The sequence below is a fragment of the Moschus berezovskii genome, chromosome 4 (assembly GCF_049115385.1).
Source record: "Moschus berezovskii isolate FMDL1 chromosome 4, NW_MosBer_1.0, whole genome shotgun sequence".
Taxonomy (NCBI): Eukaryota; Metazoa; Chordata; class Mammalia; order Artiodactyla; family Moschidae; genus Moschus; species Moschus berezovskii.
In genome coordinates this window covers 27,393,781-27,411,229 of record NC_142463.1, presented here as the reverse complement: position 1 = coordinate 27,411,229, position 17,449 = coordinate 27,393,781, and the positions used below count along the sequence as shown (strand labels likewise).

At 45.5% G+C, this 17,449-nt stretch overlaps 1 protein-coding gene across 2 annotated transcripts; it reads right to left on the bottom strand.

Moving 5' to 3' along the window:
• Nucleotides 1-850: 850 nt before the first annotated feature.
• Nucleotides 851-8,764, bottom strand: GPX7 (glutathione peroxidase 7). Of its 2 annotated transcripts, none has more exons than XM_055403461.2 (3): nt 8,344-8,764; nt 3,346-3,481; nt 851-1,618 (listed from the first exon to the last, which is right to left on the bottom strand). In XM_055403461.2, exons 1-3 carry the CDS (start codon nt 8,653-8,655, stop codon nt 1,455-1,457), a joined length of 612 nt encoding a protein of 203 aa, XP_055259436.2. In that variant the 5' UTR covers nt 8,656-8,764; the 3' UTR covers nt 851-1,454. The 2 variants fall into 2 exon arrangements, with proteins under 2 accessions (XP_055259436.2, XP_055259435.2); XM_055403460.2 differs by having other exon boundaries at nt 3,346-3,607; nt 8,344-8,715.
• Nucleotides 8,765-17,449: the final 8,685 nt, after the last annotated feature.

Genomic DNA, 17,449 nt, shown 5'->3' with positions numbered 1-17,449 from the left:
CATCACCTCAGTTTTTAGATACCTCTTTTTTAGATTAATATAAAAGTGAAATACATCTTTTACATACAAAATGTAAACATTAAAAAAATGCCTAACAAAAAAAGCTAATGACTCCTATTATCCCACCCTATGCCCTCACAGACAACAACAATCAACAGTTTTGCCTACATTCCTCCCTCCCTCTCTCTCACGCTTAACACTGAAGTTTTTAATAAAAATATTATTCTTTTTATGCTGGATGTTGTTTTGTGTGTGTGCATGTGTTCATTATAACTTGCCTTTTTTCACTTTTGGACAACTTTCAGCATAGAAATTAATTCATTTGAACAGTTGTACTAGTGGATCGTTTGGTTTTGTGTCATAATTTGCTACAAAACCATACTGACAGACACAAAGTTGCATAAAACTTTCACTATAATGAACAATGTACATATATATTATTGTACATACATATTTGCACAGTTTGGGAGTCTTTTAAAAGGAGAAATGATGGAGCAAAGCGTGTAGACTTTTTGTTTTAAAAGATACTGACAAGTCATCCTCCAAAAACCTGTACCAGTTTGTTGTCCCACCAAGAGCTTATGTGAATGTCCATTTTCCCACATCCTTACCAATAACAGGTATTATCATTTAACAAAATCTTTCCAACTTGAATGAAGCCGAACATCTTTTCATATCTTCATTATCCATCTTTATTTTTCACTGAATTACCTATTCATATCCTTTGCCTGTAATTGTTTTGGTCAGTGAATTCTTATCAGGCAATAATGATTGGTTTGATTAAAATAAGTCTGAGAAGACTGTACCAAATTGTGAAAAGTTTACCTCCAGGGACCAAGAATACAGAAAATGAAGGAGATACTTTCATTTTTTATTTGTATCATCTTGTATTATTTTACAATGAGTTGTATTACTTTTGTAATTAAAAAAAAATACATAGGAAAACAGTAACAGCTGCAAATGTTTGGCCTGGATTCTCATGGCTATAAATTCATGTTAAGTTCAAGTTTTTATTGATCACAACTTATTTTTTGGTACATATGCAAAAACCATTTATTGAATGCCTCCTGGTTAGCTGGCACTGCCCTTGACACTTTCATAGGCTTTTCATCCTCATCCTCACAACAGCCCTGTGAGGTAGGAATTGACCCTGCTTCATAGGTAGGTGATTATTGCTTGAAATGCTTCTATTTGCCACATGTTTTCATGGGCTAGAGGTTCTTATTGGCTGGTGAGTCATTGGTCAAGAACTCTCACTGGTTAGGAGTTCCTAGAGGTTGCTCTAAGATTCAAAAATAATCAAGCTACTGGAATTTTCCCCCAGTAGGAGTGATGGGGTAGGGGGAATAAGAGTGGAGGAGAGTCAGTGGTCTCTCCCTTTGTAGCACCATTTGAGTTTGCTTTGGTCACTCATGCACGGTCGGGGGAGGGCTGAGGGAGAGGAGGGAAAGTGGTTATAAGTCTTCTCGCTTCTTCAGGATGAGCTTCCTCACAAGCGCTGTAACCTGGGGCCTGATTTCCTCCACTGACACGGTTGGGTCCCAAGCTCCTACCACCTTTCCATCTGGGGCCACTAGGTACTTCCAGAAGTTCCAGGTAGGCTCTTTCCCAGAAGTCTCTAGAGAAAAGGAAGGAGAGCAAAGTGTACTTCTCTGTGTCCTGTTTCCTGGAATTCCATTAGCGGTATCCATCCCTCCCCTGAAGCACTGGTTGTCTTAGTTAGAATGAACTGCAGAACTCTTAAAGATCCTGATGTCCAGTCCATACACACAGACCACTTAAGGAAGAATTTCTGGGGGTAAGACTCAGGCATCAGTATTTTCTAAAAGTTTTCCAGGAGATTCCAATGTGGTGCCTAGGTTGAGAACCATTGCTTTAGAATTCTGTCAAGTGCCTGATAAGGCAATATCCGATCTTCCTTTATTAATGATCTCAGAGATGTCCCTGGCAGTCTAGTGGTTAAGATTCTGCTTTCACTACAGGGGGCATGGGTTCAATCCCTGGTTGGGGAACTAGGATTCCGCATGCTGCATGGTGTGGCCGCAAAAAAACAAAAGTTTCAATGACCTCAAACAACTGCATAATCTATAATCTATTCTCTGATTTAATTCTTTTTTTAGGAGTATTTATTTAATTTATTATAACACTGTTTCATGTTTTTGTTTTTTGGCCACGAGGCATGTGGACTTTTAGCTTCTTCCACCAGGGATCGAACTAGCACTCCCTGCATTGGAAAGGGAAGTCTTAGCCACTGGACCACCAGGGAAGTCCCTGATTTAATCTTAATGGTTCCCATATGTTAGTCCTTGGACTGGTTGCATCTGAATCATGGTGGTGGTGATGGAGTGGGTGCTTATAATTAAACAGATTCTTGGGTCCTGCTTCAGTAGGTCTCAGGCTAATGTATTTTAAAGAGCTCCCCAGGTGCTTCTAAAACACGGCCAGGTTTGATCTATAACTATGGGAACTGGGAAGGAACTAATAAAAACACATGGGGAGGGGGGGATATTAGGACTGACCCACAGAGCAAAATTCAAATTGCCTCAGTAAGGGACCTTTGGTTTGCAACACTGCTGTTTGTCATTTACTCTTCCAGGTGAATGGGTTCTGGGGGAGGGCAGCGAGGGATATGAAAGCAACCAGAAGCATGGAGTGGGAGGTGGGAGAAGGCAAAAATGGAGCCCCCAAAGGAAGGGAAAAGCCTGAGAAAGGAAACAGGACTTAATGACAAGCTTGGCTAATGACCCCATTTTGTGGTTCTCAGGCTTCTGGAAAGGGATCTGTTTCTCAAATACTAAGATCTTTTCTTTTTTTTTTTTTTTTTGGTATTTTGGGGCTTTTTTTTGCCGGAGCTTGAGATATCTCAGCTCCCTGACAAGGCATTGAACCCAAGCCCTGGAAGGCAGTAGAAGTGCTGAGTCCTAAACACTGGACTGTCAGGGAATTCCCAAGAGCTGGTATTTTAGCTTAGAAGGTTTCCTTCCTGTGGTCTACAGACTGACTGCCTCTAACTCAGGACAGGAGACACCTGTCAGCCTTCTCCAGCAATGTGGTGTCCCCTGTTTGAAGCTAAAATCTGAGAGTCCAGTTTCCTTATAGGAGCCCCTGTGGATGGTAGCAGGAGCACAGAGAAGCCTGCAGAGTGACTCTGGGGGAAACTGCAAGGCAGTAAGGGTGGAGATAGTCTTAGGCAGGAATATTCTTCAGTTCATCCTCAAAGGTTTGTGCTAGAATAGACCATCAACCCAGCTGGGAGCATCTAGAAGGGGTCCCAGGTCACCCAGCCAGCCAGTAGCTTCTGCTGCCCAGCCAGCTGAGGGATGGTGAAGGAAAGGCAGGACTCACCAGTCAGGTACTTGAAGGCAGGGTGGGCACCAGTGCCGGTGACGGCAATCTTGCTAAACATGGGGAAAGAGACACTGTACGTGCGGCGGGCAAAACTCTCGATCTCCTTGTTGCTGTCAGGCTCCTGCTGGCCAAACTGGTTGCAGGGGAAGGCAAGCACATTGAAGTGGTGGGGCCCCAGGTCCCGCTGTAGCTGCTGCAGGGCCCGATAGTGCTGGTCTGTGAAGCCGCACTCACTAGCCACATTTACCACCAGGGACACCTGGGCAGCAAAAACAAAACCCAAACACATACACAACCCAGAGAAGAGGCACACGCGCTGACATGCCCACATGTGTGCCCCCTCAACAATGAAAGCATTCTCTCATATATGCAAGAACACAATGTATACACATGTAAACAAACACATATACACAAACACATATACACAGGCCCTCACATATACACAAACACATATACACAGGCACAAATGAAATCAAATATGCAGGGGCTTACAGATATGTGTGCATACACTCAGAATAAGCACACAATAGACATCAGTGGGTCTGCCTATGGCACAGGACACAAAGATACTTTAGCACACATCACACATGCTCACAAACACAGAAAGAATACCATCGCAGAGGGAGGCACACCTCCCATCAGGAAGTGATACAGGAGACAAAAAAGGCAGACCTGGGTTTCATTTCTGGCTCAGTCAACTAGTAGGCATCCTTCTATACTGGAGTTGCCTATATGGCTGTTGGTCTCCCTTCTAGAATGTGAACCTTCTGAGGGCAGGAGCTATGTTCACTTCATTGGGGCTGACACATGGAAAAGTCTTAGAATGTATGTGCTGAGTGAATGAGTAAGTGTGCACATATAAATGATCGCCTATGTAACGGGTACATAGACAGGCATGGTTTTCTTGATAAAAGGATATCAAGAACCTCGGGGCAATCCTTTTTTGCCCTTCTCCCTCCAGCAAACAAATACCACTTCCTTCTGTCACTAGACTAACCTTTAAATTTATAATTGCCTTATAACACACTTATTCTTTACCTTCAGGTGATAAATATAAAGCTGGCTGATGGAACTCAATTATCTGACTACAAGTACAATTTTGGCACCAATGCTATATTTTTCAGCTTCTGGCTACATATTATTGCAGGATTTAAAATCTTACCCTGTATCTGGGCAGCCAAGTCCTATCAATCTGGCCACCTTTTAATACAAGTGTCGGGATTATACCAGTTGGCCCCATAGAGAGCCAGGGGCAGCTCAGGGCACTAGACATGCTCAGGCTGGGCAGGGTTTCTCAACCTCAGCACTACTGACATTTGGGGGTGGATAATCTGTGCTGTGAGGTGGCTGCCCTGTTCACTGTTGAATGTTTAGCCACATACTTGGCCTCTACCCACTAGATGCCTAGTCTTACTAATCAAAAACGTCTCCTCCAGACATTCCTGAAAGTCCCTTGGGGAGAAAGATCACCACCAGCTGAGAACCACTGGGCTGGATGATGAGAACCATTCAGCTGTAACTCCCTCACCCATTTCTTGGGGCCCCAGCCTGTGGCCATTTTGTCGTCATATGCCATATTGTGAGACCCCTTTAGCTCCCTTCACTAGTTGGAGGTCTTCCTCTTTCTTCTCCGCTGGATCCCTGGGTGCTGAGAGCATTAAAGGTTGTTTATTTCTAACCTACATCTTGTGTGTCTGCCCATATTTTTGCAACGAGGGAAATCCTACTTCTATTTCCATGCCTGAATCCAAAAAGCTTATCTTTAAAGTGACCAAAACACAGACGTGCGTATGTGTTCAGTCACGTCCCACTCTTTGTGACCCCACAGACTACAGCCCATCAGGCTCCTCTGTCCATGGGATTTTCCCAGGCAAGACTACTGGAGTGATTTGCCATTTTCTCTTCCAGGGGATCTTTCCAGTTCAGGGATTGAACCTGTCTCCAGCACTGGCAGGCAGGTTCTTGACTACTGAACCACCTGGGAATTTCGAAAACACAGATATACCCAAATACACACAGTTAATACATATATAAGAACAGATGCAAACTCACATGTGTATGCAAAATAAAGAAACCCTTCTCACTGGGGGGGTTTTCCCTGGTGGCTCAGATGGTAAAGAATCCACCTGCAAAGCGGGAGACCTGGGTGTGATCCCTGGATTGGAAAGATACCCAGGAGGAGGGCATGGCAACCTACTCCAGTATATTCTTGCCTGGAAAACCCCCTTGGACAGAAGAGCCTGCCAGGCTACAGTCCATGGGGTTGCAGAGAGTCAGACATGACTGAGGGACTAAGCAGCACACATACACTATACTCAGGCCTACATGTACATAACCTCACAGCATAGGCAAAGGAACTCCTGAGTGTCATGCATTCATCGCCACTCCACACTGGTCTAAAGGACTGTCTCCCAGTTTGTGCCCGAGGACACAAGCCATACAACTCTGCCCACAGCTATGTCTCCAGGGTATGTATGGCTATGTCTCCCTGTGGCAGGCACGTAGTATTTGTAAGGAAGCCAGTGTTTTTTTTCTTCTAATTAAAAAACAAAAAAACCTGTAGTAAAATACACATAATGAGCCAGAAACTGTTTGCAGGTGAATGAATGACCATATTGCCAAAGGAACAGACCAAGCTTGGGTTAATTCATAGTATCATTTACAGCTTCCTGGCCTGACTGTTCCTGGTTTCCCTCTAAAGCTGGAGATTAAGACATGGGCTCTGGAACTGGACTGCCTGGCCTCAAATTCTAACTCTACGCAGCTGGGTGACTTTGTGGATTTTTTATTTTTGTTTTTAAATTTCTTTCTGACTGAATTCTAGGCCTCTCACTCCAATGCTTTTTAGGATTTACCAATGACCTAGAGGATGAAAATATTCAGAATTCTGGGACCACTTTCTGGGTAATTTTTTTCCCCAGGATTTCTGTTCCTTACATTCTGGATGCCTTATTACTTCTAAAAACAAATAGTCTTTGTCTGTTTTTGCCTAGTACCTTTTACTATTAGAAATTATATTGTTTGTGTCTCTATTCTTTTCTTGTCTGTCTCCTCTCAACCTCATATAAGCTCTATTAAAACTGAAACTTAGCCACTTTGTTCACCATTGCATCCCCTGTACCCTCAGGGCTGGCATGGTACTTAGTATATAGAAGTTGCTCAATAATAAATGAGTTAATGAGCAGCAGAGCTGGTCAAGTGTTAAACCTGGGGCTCTCTCTGATGAGCTGCACTAGAGAGAAGCGAAGGCCCGAATGGGAATGGGTCCTGCTCTGACTGGCTGTTTCCCTGAGTCCTGGATGAGATTTCTGCTGGGGCCCAAGAAACACAAGCACACGGCACTCTACCAACGGTTTCCACACTGCACATCATTTGAACCTCACAGTAACTTGGGGAGGGGGGGAACCTGGACAAGGGCTACTGTCCCCAGGATTTCCAGCATAATGGAGAATTTCAAGGGGTAGCGAGTACTTTCTTCATTGAAGATGGCCTTGCTCCTAGAAGACTGCTAACAGCCATTTTCTTGTGTGGTTCATCCAAACATGGAGGCTAGGCCTACCTGTCCATTAGAGACCAACTCCTTATCCTTTCCACACACAGCCCCAGGTCTACCTTGAGAAGTGAACTTGGAGGGCTCTTCGTTTCACACAGTGAAACATTTAGGTCTCTGAATAAAGTGTTTAAGGCCCCTTTTGATCACTCCCTACCCTCTTCAGCCTCATCTTTCAGCATCATGCTTTATACTCCTTCAAGCACAACGGCTTGAGGACCTCACTACCCCTCATCAGCCTTCTTGCTGTTTATTTCTGAGCCTTGCTTCCCTGGTGGCTTAGGAGGTAAAGAATCTGACTGCAATGCAGGAGACCTGGGTTCAATCCCTGGGTTGGGACAACCCCCTGGAATAGGGAATGACTACCCACTCCAGTATTCTGGCCTAGAGAATTCCACGGGCAAAGAAATTTGGCAGGCTACAGTCCATGGGATGGCAAAGAGTCAGACTGACTGAGAGACTTCCACTTGGCACTGACAGTTTTCTTTGCCTGAAATGCTCTTCTTGGTTTTGCTAAAACTCACTGTTTCAAAGACTCACCCAGGCACACTTCCTCTCTCAAGTCCTTTCTAAGTTGAGATGCCCCCTCTGTAAGGAGGTAGCAATTAGACTGGATGACTCTTCCATCTCAACCTGAGCTGCCATCTTAAAAGTTTGCCTAGAGGAGACCACTGATGGATGGGCGGTTCTTCCCCAGGCTCCCTGTTTTCTAGCTCTGTGTGACCCTCCATCTCTGAGTCTTAGTGTACTCTCTAAAACTGGGCTCCCCAAGTTTTAGAGAGTACTCTAAACTCTGTACTCTCCTCTGGGCTCTATTGCCTGATGACCTGAGGGGGAGCTGATGTAATAATAATAGAAATAAAGTTCACAATAAATGTAATGCATTTGAATCATGCTGAAACCACCCCCACCCTCCCCACCCTCTGAAAAACTTGTCATTAATGAAACCAGTCCCTGGTGCTAAAAAGGTTGGGGGCCGCTGCTCTAAAAGATGATGTGTAAGGTCCCTGTGCATCTGAAGTGATAACTTCCTCCGCACCGAGCTTTCATTTCCACCGTGTTCTCACTGCACTTAATATCGCCAACTGCCCCTGTTCCGGTCGCGGAAACTGGGGATGGGAGAGACAAAGGCTGCTATTGTTAATTTTTAAACCGGTGCGTGACAGGCTGCGCCCGGCTGCCCAAAAGCGCTGGGAGGGAAATCGGCGCGAGCAGCGAGAGTTTCGGGTTTCACCGCGCACGCCGGGCCGTGCCACGTAGTCATGGCACAGACCCGGCCGAGGGGCGCCACGCCCGGGGGGGATGCCTGGGTGGGGGCAGGGAGCCAGGGCTGGGTGACCGAACGACCCGAGCCCCACGGAGCCCCATCCGGCAGGGGCCTGGCGCCCGGCTCCCCGGCCAGGGTACGGCGGGGCGGCGCCGAGGCCCGGCGGGCGGACACTCACCGAGCCTCGGTACTTCTCCAGCGACACCAACTTGCCCCGGATGTTGACGGCCTTGAAGTCGTAGAAGTCCTGCTCCCGCGGCGCGCAGGCCGCCGCAGCCAGGAGCAGCCACGCCGCCGCCCGTGCCGCCACCATGACTCGCTCCGCAGCAGGCGGCGTGGCGAGGGCAGAGGCAGGGCAGGGGGCACGGGCGCAGCGCGGGCGGGAGGCAGGAGGGGGCGGCCCCGGCGCCACGCGGCCCTCCAGGCAGGACGCGCCCCCTTCTTCCCCACGGGCGGTGGAGCGCCGGGCTCTGGACCTCGGTCTCCCCATCTGTACTGCAGGAGAGCTGGGCTCCGCGCCCCTGCCCCGACCCCAGAGCCGTGGTTTCAGGATTCTGACCACTGAGATCCGAATTTGTTTCAATGAGGTTTCCTCTTGTTCCAAGATGCAGGGAAAGGGAGTGGAAAAACTGCATCTGGGAGCTCCCCTTCTGATTAGTGCCCTTTGGCTGGTCGCTTCACCTTTCTGGGCCCCAGTTTCTCATCCGTTCCCTTCCTGACTTACCTAGACAGGACAGAATGATAGCAATAGAAAAATGGATGTGAAACGTTTTGAATGGTGCCTGTGAACTTTGGGTGAATAAATGAACATTCCCTAAAAGTGATGGGACAAAGAAGACAAGACAGAGGGCGAATTTCAGGTTGGATTCCTGGGAAGCAGATTCTGAGATGGAGATTTGCAGTGCAGGGTGTTTGTGGGGGAGTGCCCTTGGGATGAATACCTGTGGAGGGAGGGGAGGAAGCAGAGTGGGCAGAAGCCCAGAGCTCCATGCAGGCTCAAGGACAGTCATGGCTGACCCTGCAGGGGCTCTGGAGCTAGAATGGCTTGTCAGAGTTGTCCCCAGGTGAGCTAAGATGACCAGACCAGGCCTTTATATACCTGCCTTCCTCTCTCATGGGGTGTGGGGCCATCTGGGAAGAGGTATGACAGGAGCCAAGGTGTCAGTTAAAGGCTCTTCACTGACAGCATTCCCAACAGCTGGTGTTCCAAGTCTTCCCTGAGGGGGCTTCTGGGAAGCATGTCACAGTGTCTCCCAAACTTGGAAAACCCTTATGGCGTCCCACTAAGTGCCAAGCATGGTCCTGGATGCTGACACTCTCCAGGGGCTCACAGGCTGGTGTGAGAAAACTCGAGCTTTCATGTAATGTGGTATGGACTAAGCATTTCTACAGTCACTCACCAAACGCTTCTTCCGGTTCTATACGTGGTCTGGCTCTAGGAGCTCTAGGTGCCTTTCATGCAAAGGATAAGAAGAAAAGACAGAGAGGCAGGTAGGCGTGAGGTCACACCGTCCCAACAGGCCACAATGAAGATTATGATCCGTAAGCCAAGAAATAAAGCTTCTTTTTCTCAGGCCCCGTGGGTTTTGGTATTTTTTGTTCCCTGACCAGGGACTGAACCCGGGAGCTCAGCAGTGAAAGCCGAAGAGCCCTAATCACCGAACTGCTGGGGAATTCCCCAAAGCGTCTTCCTTTTTTTTTTTTTTAAGCAGGTGAGTCCTATGTTGCAGAAAGAGTCCTCTGGATAGGAAGGGGCAAGAGCAGATGTGCTCCACACGCTGCAATAGAGGAAATTCTGGGGTTTTGAGACCATCGCTAACCTAGCCACCAGGAAAGCCTCCTGGAGGTGGTTAACACCAGGATCATGTCTTCAAAGAGGAAGGGAATTCTCCAGGTTGGGAAGGAGGAGGGGAAAGATGTCAACTGAGGTAACTGTCTGCGAAGACACAGAACCCCGAAGAAGTACTTGGCTCTTAGGTGAGGAGGGGTAAGCGATAGATGAAGATGGAGGGGTCCTCAGGGGCCAGAAGAAGAAGGGTCTTGAAAGCCAAGCCAAGGAGCTTGGACTTCATGCTCTAGAGTATGGCTGGCAAAGGTTTTGAAGCTGGGCATAAGGTTATACAGTTGACAGGCCTCTAACCTGGGCCTTCAGATTCAGAACATGAGCTCTTTCTGTACACCAGGGCAGCTTCTCTCTTCAGAAGCAGACAACATTTTAAGGAGTTGTGGAGACTTGGAAAACGGCTGCTCTAGGCAAGGGCCAAGGCAAAAATAAAGTACTCCTGCCTTCATACTCCTTCCCTATGTCTTGTGGGAGTCTTGAGGCTGTGGTGGGTCCTGTGGAATAAAATGGTCCCCTCTTCTCTGCCCTGACTTTACCTTTTGGTCTCACTTCCTGCCATCTGTCCCTTTCACTCAGCCTTTCATTGCATGTCCTAATCACCAGGAGTTCTCAAATTATGCCCCACAAAACTTGGAAGTTTTGCAAGCTTGGCCAACCTATTTCCTGTTACAATCCAGATACCTAGGCATTTCTAGTAAGCAGAGAGGGGGAAAAATTGTAGTGAATTTGTAAATTTCGCTTGTAAATTTCTCACTGGGCATTTCCCTCTTTCCTGTTCATGCTTCAGAACCCAGCTCAGATAACATCCTCCTCTGTGGCTGCACTTAATCATCGTCTCCTCTCTGTTGCCTTTGTACTTAGGACATTTTCCTGTTAGTGAGCTGATGATAATATTGTGTAGTTGTCTGTTTCCATGGTCTATCACCCCACCATACCCAAATCATCTTTGTGCCCCCCTGGCACAAGCTAGCTATTCAGTAAATACTCATTTTTCTTAAATGTTCTGTTGACTTTTTACTACTTGTCTATACTGGAATCTAATATGAAATGTTGATTTTAGCCAACAGTATATATTTTATCAGGTTTCCCAGATGGTGCTAGTGGTAAAGAATCTGCCTGCCCATGCAGGAGACAGAAGAGATGAGGGTTTGATCCCTGGGTTGGGAAGATCCCCTGGAGGAGGGCATGGCACCCTGGGTTAGGAAGATCCCCTGGAGGGAGGCAAGGCAACCCACTCTTGCCTGGAGAATTCCATGGACAGAGGAGCCTGGCAGGCTACAGTCCATAGAGTTACAAAGAGTCAGACACGACTGAAGCAACTTAGCACACACACATATATATTATCATTTTATTTTCAGTCCACTGTATACATTTCTCGGAGAAGGCAATGGCAAGCCACTCCAGTACTCTTGCCTAGAAAACCCCATGGATGGAGAAGCCTGGTAGGCTGCAGTCCGTGGGGTCGCTAAGGGTCGGACACGACTGAGCGACTTCACTTTCACTTTTCACTATCACACATTGGAGAAGGAAATCGCAGCCCACTCCTGTGTACTTGCCTGGAGAATCCCAGGGACAGGGGAGCCTGGTGGGCTTCCGTCTATGGGGTCACACAGAGTCGGACACGACTGAAGTGACTAAGCAAGCAGCAAGCAGTATACATTTCTAGTGTTTCTGAAAGAGCACAGATGTTTCTAGGTAGTCCATTGACACAAACATGAGACTTCCAGGCACAAATGCACCCATAGTCTCAGCTGAGCATCTGGAGGAATAGAGGACTCAATTCTGGATCCCCCCATACTCCTCTTTCCTGTCAGTTCGGTTCAGTTCAGTTCAGTGCAGTCGCTCAGTCGTGTCCGACTCTTTGCGACCCCATGGACTGTAGCCTACCAGGCTTCTCCGTCCATGGGATTCTCCAGGCAAGAATACTGGAGTGGGTTACCGTTTCCTTCTCCAGGGATCTTCCCGACCCAGGGATCTAACCCGGGTCTTCTGCATTGGAGGCAGACGCTTTAACCTCTGAGCCACCAGGGAAGCCTCTTTCCTGTAATAAGCTCAAAAAAGCTTTTTATGGGTATTCCATTCTAAAGGAGATCAATCCTGGATGTTCATTGGAGGGACTGATGCTAAAGCTGAAACTGCAATACTTTGGCCACCTCATGCGACGAGTTGACTCACTGGAAAAGACTCTGATGCTGGGAAAGGTTGGGGGCGGGAGGAGAAGGGGACGACGGAGAATGAGATGGCTGGATGGCGTCACCGATTCTGTGGACATGAGTTTGAGTGTACTCCGGGAGTTGGTGATGGACAGGGAGGCCTGGCGTGCTGTGATTCATGGGTTCGCGGAGAGTCGGACACGACTGAGCGACTGAACTGAACTGAACTGAGAATACTTACTGGGCTTCTCTGGTAGCTCAGCTGGTAAAGAATCCACCTGCAATTCAGGAGTCCTGAGTTCGATCCCTGGGTTGGGAAGATTCCCCTGGAGGAGGGCATGGAAACCCACTCTAGTATTCTTACTTGGAGAATCCCCATGGACAGAGGAGCCTGGTGGGCCCCATCCATGGGGTTGCAAAGAGTCAGACACGACTAAGCAACTTAGCATAGCACAGCCCAGAATACTTATTAATGTTTCATTTGTTCAACAAATTGTTGAATACCTACTATGTACAAGACATTAATTTAATGGCCAGAAATATAGTAGTTTATAAAACAGACAAAAAAATTCTTGAACTTACATTGTAATGGGGGCAGGAAAGGATAATAATTAAAATTTATAATATGGAACATACAGTACATTAGATGGTAACAAGCAAGAGAGAGGGATAGAGAATGTGGTGGTGGTGGGAAGGGATTGCAATGTTATTTCAAAGATTAGAAATCCTCACTGGAAAAGTGGGTTGGGCAAAGACTGGAAAAAAGAGAGCAAACAAGAGAGAAAACTTGAAGAAAAGTAACATTCCAGGTAGAGAAAACAAGTAAAAGGCCTTGAGGCAGGAAATGATGTGTTTGGAGAACAGCAAGGAGGCGAGTGTAGCTCAAGTGGAGTGAGGGAGGGGAGGAATAACAGGGCACGAGGTTAGAGAGGTAATGGGATAGGAGTGGGGGCAGAGACTTCATAGCCACTATAAAGACTTAGGCTTGGAATCTGAGTGAGGTGGGAAGCCACTGAAGAGTTTTAAACACAGGAATGACATTTCTATTTTAACAGAATCAGTCTGACTGCAGTATTGAAATAAGGAGGCTAGTCAGAAAGCTACTGCAGTCATCCAAGAGGGGAGGGGGCAACATAAAGTCTTAGACCAAAGTGATGGCGGTGGAAGCAGTGGGATGTAGTCCAGATTCTGGATATATTTTGAAAGTAGGGGCAAAAGGATTTCTTGACAGGTTGGATGTAAGGTTTGAGAGAAACAAAAGAGTCACGGATGATTTTAAAGTTTTTGGTCAGAGGCAGTGGAAGGGTGAAGTTGCTATTAACTGAAATGAAGACACCATCATTCTGCTGGGACAACTGGTTTGGAATGGGAAATCAAAAGTTCAGTTTTGGACATGTTAAGTTTGAGTTGCCTGTTAGCAGTGGTATGCTGGTAAATGTTTAACAACTGGCTCTTTAGGGAAAAAAGCTGTGTGTAAGTGTGTGTGTGTGTGTGTATCCCATATCAGTTTGTTATAAAGTTTTCTGGTATAAATGATGCATAGCAAATAATTCACAAATAATAATAAAGTATATAATACTCCTTATTATAAATTCCACATGGCCAATTTATACTTACAGAATGCTTTATTCAATTTTTGCCAAACTTGTATTGGTAGCCAACTAATGGCTGAACTGCTGAATGAGTATAGTTCTAGGATGAATGTTTGCTGATATTTTCATTTGCATTAATGTTGAGATGAAAGTGAAACTTTAATAAAGACATGTTGGAATTCACTACAGAGACATAAGTGACTTCTATGCTGAATGGGTTAATAGTTTTTCAATACTAGAAAAATACTTCCTCAAGTTTTAAAGTTATTTACAATGTAATAGCTAGACACAATACACTGTAAATTTATTTTGCATTATTAATATTTTCCTATCACTTAAAAATTATTTATTTTTAGCTGTGCTGGGTTTTCATTGTCGTGAGGGCTTTTCTCTAGTTGCAGAGAGTGGGGCTCCTCTCTAGTTGCAGTGCAAGGGCTTCTCATTGCCATAGCATCTCTTGTTGTGGAGCATGGGCTCTAGATTGTGTGGGCTTCCGTCGTTGCAGCTTCTGGGCTCTAGAGCACAGGCTCAATAGTTGTGGTGCAGGGCCTTAGTTGCTCCACAGCATGTTGGATCTTCTTGGACCATGGAACGAATCTGTGTCTTCTACATTGGCAGGCAGATTCTTTCCCACTGAGCCACAAGGGAAGACCTTTCCATCACTCTTAAGTCTAAGCAGTCAACAAAACAATAAACCAAACTCTCATTGGTAGCATTTGTCAATTTCTGTTGTATAATACTCTCACCATGGTTGATTTCAAGCTACCAACTTGATGTCACTGAACATGGAGTTAGGAAGGGATGCAAGAGTAGCACACCACTATATAGTATTTCCATAATACAAGGAGAATAGATGGAAATAACCCCAAGAGTATAAAAAAATAAAATATACTGAAATAATTAGAAAGTGATTAATTTTAAATTTTTTATTTTTAATATAATTTACCTTAAAAATGTATATAATTTTAATTTTTAGTAATGACTATGTTTAATACTCAGCACTCTGATACCTGTTCAGATCATATGACTCTTTCACCCTTTTCAAGAGGGTTTGACAAGAGGCTGAAAAAATTCCTGAAAATGTAACAATTGGTATGAGGGGTCAGCTCCAGACACCACTCCTATCTCTAGTTAGGTTGGACATATGAGTCTGAACTTGGAGGACAGATCTAGGTCAAAGATAGAAACTTACTGGATGATGATGGAGAGTTAGTATTGACAAGAGAAACAAAGATAGTCCTTGGGACTCCAAAATTCACCTTCAGGGAAATGAAGACATCAGGAAAATAAGAGCGAAGCAGAAGAGAAGACTGAAAAAGAATAGCCAGAGGAAGATATGGTTTAGTTACTAAGTAGTGTCCAACCCTTTAGAGACCCCATGGACTGTAGCCCTTCAGGTTTTTCTGTCCATGGGATTTTCCAGGCAAGAATACTGGAGAGGGGTGCCATTTCCTTCTCCAGGGGATCTTCCCCACCCAGGGATCAAACCCTCACGAACCTGCATTTCCTGTATTATGCAGATTCTTTACCACTGCACCACCTGGGAAGGCCTAGCCAGAGGAAGAACAAGAACCAAAAGAGCTCAATGTCATGGAGGTCAAGTGACACATTTGTCCCAAGAAAGAGAGAGCAATAAATTGGTTAAATGCTGCTGATAGATCTAGTAAGAACAGGACTGAGAACGGAACATTGGATTTAACAATATGTCCTTCACCAATAAAGGGAATTAAACAAAAATATAATATTTTCATGCCTCTTTTTCATTGCTCATGCTGCTCCCTCTGCTTGAGTTTGCTTTTTTCCCCCTTCCTTATTCTTAGAGCAAGCTCCCATCCTGCTTCTAGGCTTTATCCGTCTGAAAAGGAAACAGATGACACACTCAGATTAGGATAATTAGACAAAGATTTATTCACAAGGAATTCATGATCCGAGCCACAGTTAGCTCCCGGTCTTGTTTTTGCTGACTGTGTAGCACTTCTCCATCTTTGGCTGCAAAGAATATAATCAAACTGATTTCGGTGTCGACCGTCTGGTGATGTCCACGTGTAGAGTCTTGTGTTGTTGGAAGAGGCTGTTTGCTATGACCAGTGCGTTCTCTTGGCAGAACTCTATTAGCCTTTGCCCTGCTTCATTCTGTGCTCCAAGGCCAAATTTGCCTGTTACTCTTGACTTCCTACTTTTGCATTCCAGTCCCCTATAATGAAAAGGACATCTTTTTTGGGTGTTAGTTCTAGAAGGTCTTGTAGGTCTTCATAGAACTGTTCAACTTCAGCTTCTTCAGCGTTACTGGTCGGGGCATAGACTTGGATTACCGTGATATTGAATGGTTTGCCTTGGAAATGAACAGAGATCATTCTGTCGTTTTTGAGATTGCATCCAAGTACTGCATTTCAGACTCTTTTGTTGACCATGATGGCTACTCCATTTCTTCTAAGGGATTCCTGCCCACAGTAGTAGATATAATGGTCATCTGAGTTAAATTCAGCCATTCCAGTCCATTTTAGTTCGCTGATTCCTAGAGTGTCGATATTCACTCTTTTCATCTCCTGTTTGACCACTTTCAATTTGCCTTGATTCATGGACCTAACATTCCAGGTTCCTATGCAATATTGCTCTTTACAGCATTGAACCCTGCTTCCATCACCAGTCCCCTCACAACTGGGTGTTGTTTTTGCTTTGGCTCCATCCCTTCACTCTTTCTGGAGTTTTTTCTCCACTGATCTCTAGTAGTATATTGGGCCCCTACCGACCTGGGGAGTTCATCTTTCAGTGTCCTATCTTTTTGCATTTTCATACTGTTCATGGGGTTCTCAAGGCAAGAATAGTAAAGTGGTTTGCCATTCCCTTCTCCAGTGGACCACATTCTGTCAGATCTCTCCACTATGACCCGGACATCTTGGGTGGCCCCACCTGGCATGGCTTAGTTTCATTGAGTTAAACAAGGCTGTGGTCCATGTGATCAGATTGGCTAGTTGTCTGTGATTATAGTCTCAATCTGTCTGCCCTCTGATCCCCTAGCTGACTGTGGCTCGGACCATGAACTCCCTTATTGCCAAATTCAGACTGAAATTGAAGAAAGTGGAGAAAACCACTAGACCATTCAGGTATGACCTAAATCAAATCCCTTATGACCATACAGTAGAAGTGAGAAATAGATTTAAGGGACTAGATCTGATAGATACAGTGCCTGATGAACTCTGGACGGAGGTTCGTGACATCGTACAGGAGACAGGGACCAAGACCATCCCCATGGAAAAGAAATGCAAAAAAGCAAAGTGACTGTCTGAGGAGGCCTTACAAATAGCTGTGAAAAGAAGGGAAGTGAAAAGCAAAGGAGAAAAGGAAAGATATAAGCATCTGAATGCAGAGTTCCAAAGAATAGCAAGGAGAGATAAGAAAGCCTTCCTCAGCGATCAGTGCAAAGAAATAGAGGAAAACAATAGAATGGGAAAGACTAGAGATCTCTTCATGAAAATTAGAGATTCCAAGGGAACATTTCATGCAAAGATGGGCTCAATAAAGGACAGAAATGGTAGGGACCTAAGAGAAGCAGAAGATATTAAGAAGAGGTGGCAAGAATACACAGAACTGTACAAAAAAGATCTTCATGACCCAGATAATCACGATGGTGTGATCACTGACCTAGAGCCAGACATCTTGGAATGTGAAGTCAAGTGGGCCTTAGGGGGCATCACT

Bases quoted from the DNA above. Each gene is read 5' to 3' on its own strand.
- GPX7 (XM_055403460.2), bottom strand. From the start codon at position 8,655: ATGGGGAGACCGAGGTCCAGAGCCCGGCGCTCCACCGCCCGTGGGGAA. The intron at 3,608-8,343 runs GTGAGTGTCCGC...TTTGCTGCCCAG, and splicing joins TGGAGAAGTACCGAGGCTCG to GTGTCCCTGGTGGTAAATGT. The intron at 1,619-3,345 runs GTGAGTCCTGCC...CCTTTTCTCTAG, and splicing joins TGCCTTCAAGTACCTGACTG to AGACTTCTGGGAAAGAGCCT.